At 36.4% G+C, this 14,443-nt stretch overlaps 1 protein-coding gene across 1 annotated transcript; it reads left to right on the top strand.

Annotated features, from left to right (window-relative positions):
- Window positions 1-7,866: 7,866 nt before the first annotated feature.
- Window positions 7,867-13,458, top strand: LOC122655754 (histone-lysine N-methyltransferase, H3 lysine-79 specific-like). The gene is made up of 5 exons (XM_043850072.1): window positions 7,867-7,912; window positions 10,654-11,427; window positions 11,541-11,723; window positions 12,374-12,499; window positions 13,132-13,458. The coding sequence occupies exons 1-5, from the start codon at window positions 7,871-7,873 to the stop codon at window positions 13,234-13,236; spliced, it is 1,230 nt and encodes a 409-aa protein (XP_043706007.1). The 5' UTR covers window positions 7,867-7,870; the 3' UTR covers window positions 13,237-13,458.
- Window positions 13,459-14,443: the final 985 nt, after the last annotated feature.

The raw sequence follows: 14,443 nt of genomic DNA, 5'->3' as shown, positions 1-14,443 counted from the left end.
TTTTACTATAACATACAATTTCTTCCAATCTCGTATCAAAAAAAAAAAAATAATCAGGGTAAACATTGTCATTTTACATGTATATTCAAAAAAAATGCATAACAATAATAACATTTTAGGGGGGTAAATAATGACATGTAATGATAGTGTAATGATAGGTCATTTTTAAATTATTTTTAAAAATCTTATTTTACTTTTAATTTAATATTTTTTAAGAATAAAAAAAACAACAATTAAAAACAATGATTTTTTTTTTTTTTTGTACAACAAAAAAAGATGCATCTTATTGTAACCAAAATGGTGAAGTGAGAAATTGTAACGCTTATTACTAAAAAAGATAAATTTAACCTTCTTTTGATTGCCCCTTATTTTGTACGTAAAAATTATTTAATGTAGGGATTAAAAAAGAATAATTATCTCCTCCAATTTGCAGGCACCTCCAATTCCTCTAATAGGAGGGAGTGGAACCCACCTTGGGGCTTGGGCAGTGTTTTCCGACAAGGGGTAGGATGGTCATTCTTGCCCCCATGTGAGGAATTGGAGGAATTAGAGGGGACAAAGATTCATTAAAAAAGGATTTTCAAATTAATTTGAATGTGGCTTGTCATTACATAATTATTAAAAGCTAAACATTCTTTTGAGTAAACATGAAATAACAAAAATTTACCCTCCTTTAGGAAAAAAAAAATATGTGTTATAATATTTGCAAAAACACAAGGTTGCAACTTTTTTTTGATCACTTTTGATTACAACAAGATTTTCCCTTTTTTTTTTTTATGAAATAAAATACTTGAATTAAAACATAATAGGAGTAACAAATGACATACATGATGATGAAATATGTTCAGTCCTAGCATAGTTGGCCAGATTATGAGCTAGCTGTACTAAATGTCTGAATTGTTTAAGAATATTTACAGAGAATAAGGAATTCATAAAACCTTTAACATCTAACAAGATTTTCCCTTTGTTATTACATAAAATAGTCAGTTGATGTGTTATTGTGTTACGTAAGAGTTTACAATAGTAATCCTCCCACCTTCCATCAAACAAAGAATGTGAAGGATTGAACATGAGGAGCTTTATCCATAGGCCATGCCCAAGCAATCCGAAAATGTTTATACTAAAAATAGAATTACAACAATTAATTAGTTTGTCAAATATCATCCTCCACATAAGGGTGTCAATTGGTGCAGTTATGGTTATTTGGACTGGTTGCGGTGCAGTTTACATTTTGATAAGAAAAAATCAAAATCGAACCGAATGAAAATCAGTCAAAATCAGAATCGTTTTGCATACGATCCGGTTTTACCAATTTCTATTCGATTTTCATTATCCAATTCACAATCAGTTTACATGCAATTTGTATAGTGTTGGTTTTGGGAAACAATAATAAAAACAATCTCCGTTTTCAAAGCTTTTATATATCTCGTGTTTCCCCATTATCTCTCTCTCATCATATTTCTCATGTTTACGTGATAAAAAAGAAACTTCCCATCTTCACCGGTCTTTCTTTTCTTTTCCTAAATTTTGTTTTTCCATTTTTTTCTTCTCTACTCTCACATTAAAAACATACTATTTCTTCTGTTAGTAAGTAGGGTTTTGTTAATCCATTTTAACTCATCCATTATTTTCAACTCACCCTTGAACAAATATAAATATAGTTAACCCAAGACATTTTATTTATTTTATGTTCCAAGTATGATGCAATAAATATTTGGGTTATTTCCAAATACCCACCTGAAAATGGCCAAACTTACAGTTGCCCCCTAAACTTTCACTAACTCCACGTGCACCCCTGCTTTCCAAACTAAGTAACAATATAGTCCCTCCCGTTAGTCAGAGACGTTATGTTATAACAGATCCTAGTTTTTGAAAATTTTTGGACCATTATGCCCCTTGATAGGGTAGAATGACAAAAATACCCTTATTTTAAAGAAAAAAAAAAACCCTGCAATTCATCTTCCCCAAATCGTTTAGGGTTTGGGGAAGATGAATTTTTTAATCTGAAATGGAACAATTTCCTGCACACTCATCGTCCCGAACAAAAAGAAACAAAGCGATCTACTTGGAAGAAGCAAAGAAATGGATAGAAGAGCGTGGGCGGAGATGCTTAAATCAAGATATCCTGTACCTAATGCTTAACGGTCTCCAGATCGTACATGCCCAAAGGGGTTCCATGCTCTTCAATTACATCCTTCACAAAGAATTAGCTGTAACTCACTCATCATCTCAGCCTTTTTTTTTATAATTTTCTCTTATTGTATTCTTCTTCTCTTCCTCTGTGATTTTTTTTTTTTCCAGGTCTCAAAACGATGGTCAATGTGACAATCAAGGATACCATAACCAAGAGATGGGCATAAACAAAGCATCGAGGTCGTCCTGTGATGGCGATCCTCCCTATTGTTGATGTTGATGGGCTCACCAAATCACTGAACCAATATTAGAGATGAAATTCACAGGATATAGCAGACAGGACACGAGCAGGTAGCAAGCACGATAGTGGCGATGAGTTACGTTTTCCCCTCGTCCTTGCAATTGCAGGTTGAAAACAAGATAGTGGAGATGGGTTATCATTTTTCCCTCTTCCTTACAAACACCGGATTGAAAAAGACGTTTGAGAAACATTCCATTCTCAAATCCTTGGATCATGCTCATGAATGCAGTCCATTCTGGAATGCAATTTTTTCCCATTCCATGTACTCGTTCTCTAGCTCGAATCTCGAGTTGCCATCGTTTATGCATTTGCATTGCAATTGATGCTCAAAATTCCCTTCTGTTGCGATTTGGTTGTAATTCTTATTCTTTAAAGAAATTTCAATTTATTTTTTCAAGCCCCAATCGTATGACTCTTTCCATTATTTGCTAAGCATTTGATGTACTGGTGAAAAAAAAAAATCACTTCTTTCTTTAGGGTGTGCAGGAAATTGTTCCATTTTAGATTCAAAAACTCATCTTCCCCAAACCCTAAACGATTTGGGGAAGATGAGTTGTAGGTTTTTTTTTTTTTCTTTCAAATAAGGGTATTTTTGTCACTCTACCCCATCAAGGGGTAGAATGGTCCATAAATTTTTAAAAACTAGGATCCGTTATAACATAACGTCTCTGATTAACGAGAGGGACTATATTGGTACTTAGTTTGGAAAGCAGGGGTGCATGTGGAATTAGTGAAAGTTTAGGGGTGCAACTGTAAGTTTGGCCATTTTCAGGGGGCATTTGGAAATAACCCTAATTATTTTTTATTAAATCAATTATTATGTTAGTATTCGAGTGAGAGGTACTGGTTTCTATTAAGTTTTTCCGGTTCCTATTCGATTTAGAACCGCGATTTTACGATACAAATCAAAATCGAATCGGAAAGAGAACCTATAAAACCAAAACTAGATCATTTTTCTGCGTTGCAATTCTGTTCGATTGTAAACGATCAGTTCTGGTTCTAATATTCGGTTTCATTTTGACACTCTTACCTCCTCATGGATAACAAAGGCCAAATTGTTAAGTATAATGATAAGTCTATATTTGTATTTTAAGGTTGGGGTTTAATTAATACATAATTTATTTCCTTTCGAAAAAGGGAACAAAAAAAAAGAGGCTATGTTGATATATAATATAGGACCAAGTTTTCCTCCACCAACGATGAATGAGATCTCATTCACCACGGAGCAAGAGAGGGCGGGATTGGATATCGGGAGGATATTTTGGAACATACCAAAATTATAGGAGGGGTTTGTGAACCCTAGGATGGTGGGTGAACGTGAACCGTCCTCTATGGATGGAGGAAACTTTGTCCGATAATATATCTTTGGGTAAATTACACGTCACCCTCTGGTTTTCAAACGAAACTCATAATCACCCCCTAGTTTTTTAAAAAAACTAAAATCACCCCCTCTACAACAACGATGTTAGTCTACTGTTAGTTATTGGTGTGAAAAGATTATTTTACCCTTGTACTAAAACATTAGAATTAAATTTATAATACGCTGCTAAAGGGTAGTTTAAGGATTTAAATTTATTTAACTGGGTGACATCATCACTTAACGGCATAAAACTAACGTGAAGAACTAATTTGTCAAATTGGGGTCTAAACCAGGGGGTGATTTGAGTTTCATTTGAAAATCGGGGGGTGACTTATAATTTGTCTGTTTGTTTTTAGGTTAAAGCCACTTCCAAGGAAAATTTTCAAATAACATCTTTACCTTTTTATGTGGATCGATTATGGGAAACAAAGCAAACTATCTCTGTTTCAGCAAAAAAAGAAAAAAAATAAAAAAAGGTAAATTACACATCACCCTCTAGTTTTCAAACGAAACTCAGATCACCCCTTGATTTTTGAAAAAACTTAAATCACCCCCTAATTTAGACCCCAATGTGACAAATTAGTCCCTACCGTTAGTTTGATGTTGTTAAGTGATGATGTCAGCCAGATAAATAAATTTAAGTCTCTAAACTACCCTTGACCAATGTTGAAGATGAAGGAAGGGTAGTCTTGTAAATTTAATTCTAATATTTTAGTACAAGGGTAAAATAGTCCTTTCACACCAATAACTAATAGCAAACTAACACCGTTACTGTAGAGGGGGTGATTTGAGTTTTTTCAAAAACCAGGGGGTGATCTGAGTTTCATTTGAAAACTAGGGGGTGGCGTGTAATTTATCCAATAAAAAAGATATCTTTGATCAGCACTTAAATTACCTTCTGGGTGGGCCTAAAATGGGCCAATTTGGATCCTATCAGATTGAGAATTACACTGGGCTTGGACCAGACTCAAGCTGCTCAGTCCTGAGTCCTGACTACCAAGAATGATTAGGAACTTGGTTTAAGTATAAACCCAGCCCATTTAATTTTACATTGGTCTGGGAAACAACAAACAGGGGTTGGGCCTAAAGCTTAGATGTTCAAAAAGCATTATCAAACCCCAGCCTGGCCCAGTCACAGACAATGAACCGGTTGGTGCTAAGGCGACGGATTTGGTTCAACCAGCTGGTTTCTTTATGACTTTCAAAACTCTGCTTTAGAATACATCTAATGATACTTGATTCCTACATCCTCAATTCGGTATAAATGCCACCATGTGTGGTGAGGACCGGGGTTCACCTAGAAAGTGTATTCTAAATGAACCGATTGGTGCCAAGGCGACGGGTTTTGGTTCAACCAGCTGGTTTCTTTATGACTTTCAAAACTGTACTATAGAATACATCTAATGATACTTGATTCCTACATCCTCAATTCGGTATAAATGCCACCATGTGTGGTGAAGTTCATCTAGAAAGTGTATAACTCTATTGGTCTCCTCAGTCCTTGGAATATAAGTTTCAATCTCTATTCGCACTACTGTAGAATATAATCCTTTGGTTCAAAGCAAGATGATTTTCTTTTTTTTTCAGGCGAGATAAAACCGATAATTATATTTATGCGGCCGAATTTTTCCAAAACAAGGACGATGCTAACCGTTCCCTACCGAACAATACAAGTAATTATGTTAAGAAAAGAACTTCTATGAGATAACTTTAACCATATTTAGCCAAACAAGAGCAAAAATAATCTAAGTGGAGCCATGAAGGAAACTTTGTAAAGCTTTATCAATGCCGTAAGAACCCGTATCAAACCAGGATTTGGCATGGACAAGCTTCGGGGCAATGAAAGCGATGATTCGTAAACAGATCTGAAAGGAATTTTCAATCGATGTCGAAGAAGTACTCCATGCCATGGCTACTTGTGGCCTAATCCATAGATACTTGAGGGGGGGGGGGGACCTTGAGAGGCTTTTTAAAGGGATGCAAATGAAGTTTGGTCATGGAGTTTGGCATTCCATTAAGAGTAATTTGGAAACAAAGTTGTGGGGCTCTTGAGCTTATAACTTTGTTGTATAAAGCTTTGTGAAGCTTCTTGCTTTTATTTAACTTCTTCTTTAAACCGTGCACACACACTGGACATATCCCATTTAACGATTCTCTAAACATAAAAAGGTTTGCCATGTTAAGTAAGTCGTTACAACATGTAACACTTTGATAGAAACACATACACATGTAGTGATATTTATTGCTAGACATATGTGACAACAAAGAAGAAGAAGAAAAAAATAAAAAGATCTAGTCTAAGATATCCGGCTGATGTTGATTATTAGGTTACCATCATGGTCTAAAACTTGGATGGGAATTGGCCCATTCAACTCAGAATTGATCGGGCCCGATTTCTCACGGGTCAGACTAAGTTTCGGCAATTCTGGTCAATTCCCTGTTGATTCCAGAAGCGATTCAAATAAGACTCGATGGAAATTGATTCCGTAGTCGATTCCAAGTTATTGAACATCGTAATTGCAAGCATTAGTATGACCAAATTCGCCGGTAGCTTGCCAGTTGAGTGCATGCCCTCAGGAGGTCAAGGGATCAACTCTTGTGGATTGCATATTGTACTAAGGCACCCCTCTCTCCCCTCCGTCCTCTGGTAGTTGTAGATTGTTGGTTGGTCTTAGCCTTCCCCCTTAGCTTATAGTTGGTCTATGGACCCTTGAGTAGGATAGACCAAAACACAAAAAGTTAATAATATATATATTTTTGTAAAGAAAGTTATGGAAAAAGAAGGTTGCCAACAAGGTTGCATGGCGCCTACATCTAGATTGAAGAAGGGGGAAATGATCGCACCGCCCCCGTGGAATGAAAAAATTCCAACCTTGTTGGATGCATTTGTACATGCTCTCATTGGCCCCGAGCTAGTGCATGGGCCAAACAACCTGGCAACGATCCCCCTCCCAAAAAGTCAGGGCTAGTGATCGCTGCTTGGTTGTGTAGTCCTTGCACCAGTGTGGGGGCCAATGAGAGTACGTCCAAAGGCATGAACATAGATGAGATTTTTTTATTTCATAGGAGTTGGACGGTATTTTCGTGCACTCTTGTGTTTGGGAGCAGGGACCACACGACCAGACAACGTTCTTTTTCTCCAAAAGTTAAACCAGGCTTTCCCATAAGGTGGAAGTATTACACAGTGATTATATTTGTGTGTTTATGGGCTTGGGCCAATTTTGCTTAAAAAGCTTTTTAATTTTTGTGAGGCATGTATTTGTAATTACAAGAGCCCTAATTATGAGTATTTTTGGTAATTTGTTATGGGTAGCCCATTTGAGCCCAATTATTCCATCACTTCAGGGCCCAAATAGGACAGCATCAGACCATCAGTTTCCATAGTGGGAGGACTCGATGGTCCGAAACACATATTTCGGGGTGGGGGGCTATTTTGAGGAATCCATATTATCCTGAAAGAAAACGAGTTGGTTTCGTCAAGGGCTTGGTCAATACATTTTCTTGTGGACAAAAGTTTGTTAGAATGACAAGTCAGCATATGCCACGTCATATAATATAACACGTGTCAACATCTCTATGGTTGTGTATAGTTCAAGCCACGCTGGCTAGAAAAAGAAGAGACTTAACTCAGAGGTTCACCGTTAACTTCGGTATCACCTTATGGGGTTACAGGCTGACGGCGAACTACGGTAAGTCAAAATCCTATATAAAAAACCAAACCCCTCTCCCTTATCTTCGCTAACGTCCGAAAACCTATTTGAAACCAAAAAAACAAAAAACCAAAAAACTTAAAAAAAACAAAAAATACCCTTCTTATCCCTCCTCCTCCTCCTCCTTCTTCTTCTTCTTCTTCTTTCCTTCTCTATCTCTCTAGCTGATTCTTTTCTTTGGTTTTGGTTTGAGCCAGGGATTTGGAGCTGGCTTTTATATTTAGAACTTGAAAATCAAATCCCTGTTCTTGAACTACTTCTTTATAGGAATTTTGAGAGTTTGGGAGTTTCGTGAATCCTCTTCAATAAAAATCGACGAAGAAGAAGAAGAAGAAGAAGACGATCACGACGACCATGTTACAGGATATGATCCATCCACCAGAACAACAACAACAACAACTTCCCATTGTAAACTTCCAAACCCCTCAGACTTTGTTTCTTGGAACTATGGTTTTTTGTTTTGTTTTGGTTTTTCTTCTTTAAGAATAAAAACTAACTTTCATGGTCTAATTCTTTCCATCTTTCTTTATTTTAATTATCAACAACAAACAAGACCTTGAGTTTTAGAGAATACAGTTTGTATGTTTCATATGAATTTCTTCTCTTTTTAAAAAAAAATTATAAAAAATATGTGTGGAATATAAATAGTTTTCAAAAATATTTCTTAGCTTTCAAGCATTTTATTCTCTAAAATGCAAATGCTAAACATGCATTTAGAGCTAGAGTCCTAGGCTTGATTGGAACAAGAAATAATAGAGAGTTTTCCTTCTTTTGAATCCTCATATGAGATAGTCTTTCAAAAATATATGAGCTCTGTTGTTTTCAATGAAACAAATGATCTGACTCAGTTGTGAGCCTGTTTGGGTTCCACGCAGAAGATAGAAGTAATAATCTCATATCGGATGTGAGTAGCCCAATGTAAAGACTTGTAGGTACGTATGCCTCCTTTTCTTAACGGTTAGCTTTTAAGGATGAGTTCTACTCAAGACCCTAACCAAAACTACTCACTCAAGTCATACTTGTTTAATTAATGGCTTTCGGCACTACCTAATTAGAACATGTCGATGGGATTCGACATAACCCATGTTAGAGAATTGAGTCCCAATTAAACCTAGCTACTCACCAAAGTTTATTTCCTTAGGAGTTAATCAATTTGTCATTCTCTAAGGGCACTATCATCATACTCATAGTGTCTAAATCTCAATAGTCCTTGTTTATGATGAAAGTTCATTCCAATAACTCATGAAGGAAGGAAGCTTTCGTGTACTCCAATTTGATTCTTTTAGAATTTGTGGCTTTTAAAATATCTCTTTCAAGTTTCTAATTATGATCCTTTTTAATAAATTGTATCATTAAAGATTTCCAAAGCATTGCACATGTTTTATTTAAATTCCAATATTTTCTTAACAAGAAGAAACACATTCCATCTACCCCTTCTTGCTATTGCATTGTTTATTGTTACTAATAGTTAGGGTTCCTAACTTCCTTAAAATTTCACATGGTGTGTTGGAATCATCTTTTACCCTAATGGAATGTATTTGTCCAAAATATGCACGAATCAGACCATTCTACTTTGGAGAATTTTAACCTTTTAAGCTTGTTGCCTAGTAAGTTAGAATGTCTACATGAACTTGTCTTTTTACTACCTTTTAAATAAAGTTGTTAAACTGTTTGATAGTCTTTGTTATTCCTTCTAAGTGCCTATTGAAAACTACATTGGCCCATTTAGTTCAATTGAGGGAATGAGGTTCTATGTAGAAAGGAAACTTTAATCCTATATGTTTATTTGAAGACATGCCTAGGGGAGAAAGTTTGGCCCACTAAACCCAAGCCCAAGCCCACCGGCCGGGCCCTACTATATAGATATTTGTAAATATATTTATGGGAACGGGTTCGCTAGTCGGCGCTCCATTCACTTTTAGAAGCATTTTAGAAACACAAATCGATCAGGGGGTTGTTTCGACGATTCTTCAAATAGGGGGTTTAATTCCATTTCCGTGCTCTAGACCGTGGATTCCCCTATCTAGTCAGTGGAACAGAAAACTTTTCTCCGAAGTATAGATTTATGCAAAATAAAGGCCATGAATATGCATAATTGATTTAATATATTAAACATATAAATATTTAGGTTAACATTTATTTTTTCTATTTTTGTAAAATAGGAAAAAAATAGAGCCCAGCAAGGCCAGGCCTAGAAGTGCTGCCCAGCCCGACCTCAGGTCGGACCAGACTTGGGTTAACAAAAACCCGGCCCGGCCCTACCCGGTTGCACCACTAGACATAAACCCCATCAGTTACTTTCTCTGGATTGGTTCAAAACATGGAAACTTGAATACCTAGGAACTTCGAAGACCACTCATGAGTCCATATCCGAGTCAACTCGGTGATTCTAGAGGTTTGGAAAAGGTGGGGAAGGGGGGAGGGGAGGTATCTGTAAGAACTAAAAACTTTATTGTACTTGGAATTTTTGGATGCTTGAAAACATAGATGAAAAAATGTGAACATATGAAAGTAATTTGAATGGAACCTTGTACTAAGCAATAATTTCCTCAAACTATCCTTTATACCACCTTGACCCAAATTATGACCAACCTCCATTAATAATGGATGTTATCCTCCTATCAAATCTACTTTTGATTGTGTTTTGTTCTTGATTCACTAGTACTCTTGATTCTTGACAACTGAGTGAAATAAAAGGCAGTACTTTAAGTAATATCATTTAAAAGATAACATTTTAATATTCTTGACGAGGGTGGGCCCTGGTGCAACGATAAGGTTGCACCATTGTGACTAAGTGGTCACGGGTTGTGAAAGCAGGGATAAGGTTGCGTACGTTATGACCCTTCCCAGACCGTATTAAAATCCTCTGCAGTACCGGCGGGGAGACGGTGCACATCCGATGGTACAACAGAGGTCATGTGTGTCATGTGTGCCACCTGACCTTTGTTGTGCAGTCAGATATGCACCACCGCCCCACCGGTACTGCAGAGGATCCTGATCCCCCCAGACCCTATAGTGATGAGAGCCTTGTGCACTGGGTACTCCCTCACTATTCCAATATTCTTGACTCTCCATGATTGTTTTGTTAAAGTTTTCATGTGATAGTTTTATCTTGATCTGATTAGGGTATTTTAAATGTGTTTTTTCAGAAGGATATTGCAAGTCCCATAAGCACTGATCAACTATTTGAACTTTGTGATCAAGAATTATTCCCTGAAACTCTACAAAATTCTGAAGTCTCTTCTTGCTCAAACTGTTGTTATGAAGAGAATTCTTACACTACTAATCTCTCCTTCTCTTCTTTCTCTTCATTCCCTTCTGATAGAGGAAAATCCAATAATAATAATAATAATAACAGTAACACCAACAGTAGTAGTACCTTAACACCAACCAACACCAACAATAATCTCTCTATCATCTTTGATTGCAGTACTCAAGATGAGAATGATAATGATATTTCAGCTTCCATAGATTTTTCTCCACAATCAACATTTTCAAATGTCCCTTCACTGTTAACAACACAACAAGACCACCAATCAATAGATCTCTCTTCACTTCAATGTCAAATTCCATTAACAGATGTTGGTAATGGGTTCTCATCTTACTGTACTGACCCAGTTGTTTCTCTTAAAGGACCACCTTCATTACCTTCTGTTTTTGAAGATGATTGCTTATCTCCATTACCTTCGTATGTTCGTTTGGATCCATCTTCTCCTTCATGTTCTTTCCTTGATCAAACTTTAGGATCTTTCTTGCCTGGGAGTTTGAGTACAAGAATTACTGGTGATGCATCTGGGGTTTTTGCTGGAAATATTCTTTTGGGTTCAGATTTGCATCCACAAGAATTGGAATTTCAAGGTGATAACTGTGGAGTTTATGGTTCTGATCCATTGCAACAGGTTTACAACTCTGGAGATATACAGGTATTAATTAGTGACTTTGCATTAATTCTTCTATAATTTTACCATTATTAATGGAAAAGAATTTTTTTTAAAATTTTTTTTAACCTGCCCTTGTTTTTTGTTCTATTCAAAAGGCCCTTCATAATGATAGCTCCCAATTGGTTAATGGTGGTGGGACTTCTACTCTAACATCAGAAATCTCCACTTTGGAAGAATCCACTTATAAAGTTGGAAAACTCTCTGTTGAAGAAAGGAAGGAGAAGATTCATAGATACATGAAGAAGAGAAATGAGCGGAACTTCAGTAAGAAAATCAAGGTTTTCTCTCTCTGTCTCTCTCTCTCTCTCATATACACATACATATCTCTCTCTCTCTCTCACACACACATACACATCTCTCTCTCTCTCACTTACATCTGTATCTCTCTCTCTCTCTCTCTCACACACACACACTCACACACAAATATCTCTCTCTCTCTCTCTCTCACACACACACACACACACACTCACACACAAATGTCTCTCTCACACACACACACACATCTCTCTCTCTCTCTCTCTCTCTCTCTCTCTCTCACACACACACACACACACACAAATCTCTCTCTCTCTCTCTCTCTCTCTCTCTCTCTCTATCACACACCCACACATACATCTCTCTCTCTCTCACACAGCTCTCTTTCTCTCTCTCTCTCTCTCACACACACACCTACACATATCTCTCTCTCTCTCTCTCACTCACTCACACACACACACATACGCAGATACAGTTTCATTACTTTAAATTTTTGGTCATTAATATTTCATGCAGTAGTGATTAGTGTGGGTTAAAAAAGCACTAGTTTATGTACTGAAGTACTTGTCTTTTTAATCAAATTATCATACATCAGAGTTCATGAACCTAACAACCGAATACCACAAAGTAAACATCTTCTTTTAACTACTCCTACTGATGAGTGAATCTGCAGTATGCATGCCGCAAGACACTTGCGGATAGCCGTCCTCGTGTTAGAGGAAGATTTGCAAAGAACGATGATTTCGGAGAGGCTGTGAGACCTAGTTGCAGCAATCATGAAGATGAAGATGATGAAGAAGTAAGATCTGTTCCCTCTATGCTACTATAGAAATTTTAGAGTTACTTGGTTATCTATTTTCTATGTTTGGATGTCAAGAAAAGAAAAGAAACAATAGAATGAGACAAAAATCATGATATGCAATGATTGATTTATGTCTATCTCCTCAAATTCAAAATTTTTCGAATTTTACTTTTCTTTTCTTGGCATCCAAACATAAGCCATGTTTGATAGAAAAAAAAAATACGTCTAGAAAACCTATAGTTGCTACAGTTACTAATTACTTGCCTATCAACAAATTAAGCTGAATTGGTGATCAAGAGGCCCAGTCTAAGACCTAAGCTTGGTTCATTATATGGTTAGGATTGACACTTATATATGTGTATTTAGAACTTGACACCTTATTTTAAGCCCAAAAGTTTTTTAAGATAAGGGTATAAAAGGATTTTAAAAATATAATTTGAAAGTGATATTATCATTATGTCATTATCAAAAGTTGTGATTGCCTTGCATATTTTTCGAATAAACATGTGAAATGACAAAATTTACCATTATTGACATAAAATTCCATCGATTTTCTCTTTTAGGTTTGAGTTTGGTATCTTAACTAATTCTTGTTCTTATTAATTTCTATTTTGAAATTTTATCTATAGGTGGGAATGAAAGAAGAGGAAATGGTTGATCATTCAGATATTTTTGCTCATATAAGTGGGGTGAATTCCTTCAAATGCAACTTTCCAATCCAATCCTGGATATGAAGAAGATCGATCGTCTTCACGGTGAGATCGTGTGGCTACAATTTTGCAAGATCCCCTCATCTCAATGGAGCTGATAATTGTTCCTTCCAATTACAATAAAATGATGGGGTTGGATAATTGTTACTTCTCTATATTAACAATAATTGAGATTTTATATATTAAGGAAATACCATTTTTATTTTTGTAGATATTATTCCCATTTCCATGAAATTTTTTGCTGAATTTCCCATTCTCATGAATATTTAAGGGTACACACCCGTAGAGAGAGAGAGAGAGAGAGAGAGAGAGAGAGAGAGAGAGAGAGAGAGTGTTATGTTTGTGTAAAGCTAAAGTAAAAAAGCCAACCCTTTTATTTTCTTTTCTTTTCTTGGCTTCCAAACATAGCCTTAAGGGTTTGAGGAAAATAATTTTTATTTAGCCATCAATTTTGTACTTGAACAAGAGCAATGCTACATGCTACATTGCTAACTACTATGTTTTACAGCAGGACATTTTCATGCTTCAATCTGGGCTCTGGCCCATGGGTCTTAGTTCAACCAAACCCAGTGCTTCTGTAAACAAATGATGGGCTTGTCGGATGCAGACCAAGTAGGGAGGGTGAGGAATGGGCAGGAGAGGTCATAGCGAGGGTGTTTTGGGAAAATACTAAAACTCTATATAGATTTGTGAACCCTTAGTGGGTTAGTGATCTGTCCTCTATGGGTGGAGGAAAACTTTCTCCATTCTACAATATTATCCATAGAATTACTTGGTATTTTCTTACTCTTAGAGTCTTAGCCTTAACAACTAAATTATGAGCTAAACTAATAACCGGTCTGTCCATCTTCTTAATATCAGAAGCGCCTCTTGACATGGTGGTGGTTGCTAGTCGTAGTTAATCGTTGTCTTAAGTCCTGGGAGAGTTCTCTTGTTCGACTCTCTCTCTCTCTACTCCCATCGAATGCTTGACATCTTATTATTGCCTTTGTCCCCCCCCCCCCCACACACACACCCTGAGGGGACCCCACATTCTGGTGGTGGTTGGACTTGACAATAAGAAAAAAAAATCAAAACAAAAGAAAATTCTTCTTAATACAAAAATGATTTAAATCATTCCAGGCCACCGAACTTTTTTCATTTACTTTTTGACATTAAAGCTAATCTTAATTTGTTTAGTACGTAATTGTAACTATTATGAAGCAGCCAAGACAATTTATCCAACTGGCTC

The sequence above is a fragment of the Telopea speciosissima genome, chromosome 3 (assembly GCF_018873765.1).
Source record: "Telopea speciosissima isolate NSW1024214 ecotype Mountain lineage chromosome 3, Tspe_v1, whole genome shotgun sequence".
Taxonomy (NCBI): Eukaryota; Viridiplantae; Streptophyta; class Magnoliopsida; order Proteales; family Proteaceae; genus Telopea; species Telopea speciosissima.
The sequence above is the reverse complement of the archived record's forward strand: the minus strand, read 5'-3'. Positions and strand labels throughout refer to the sequence as shown.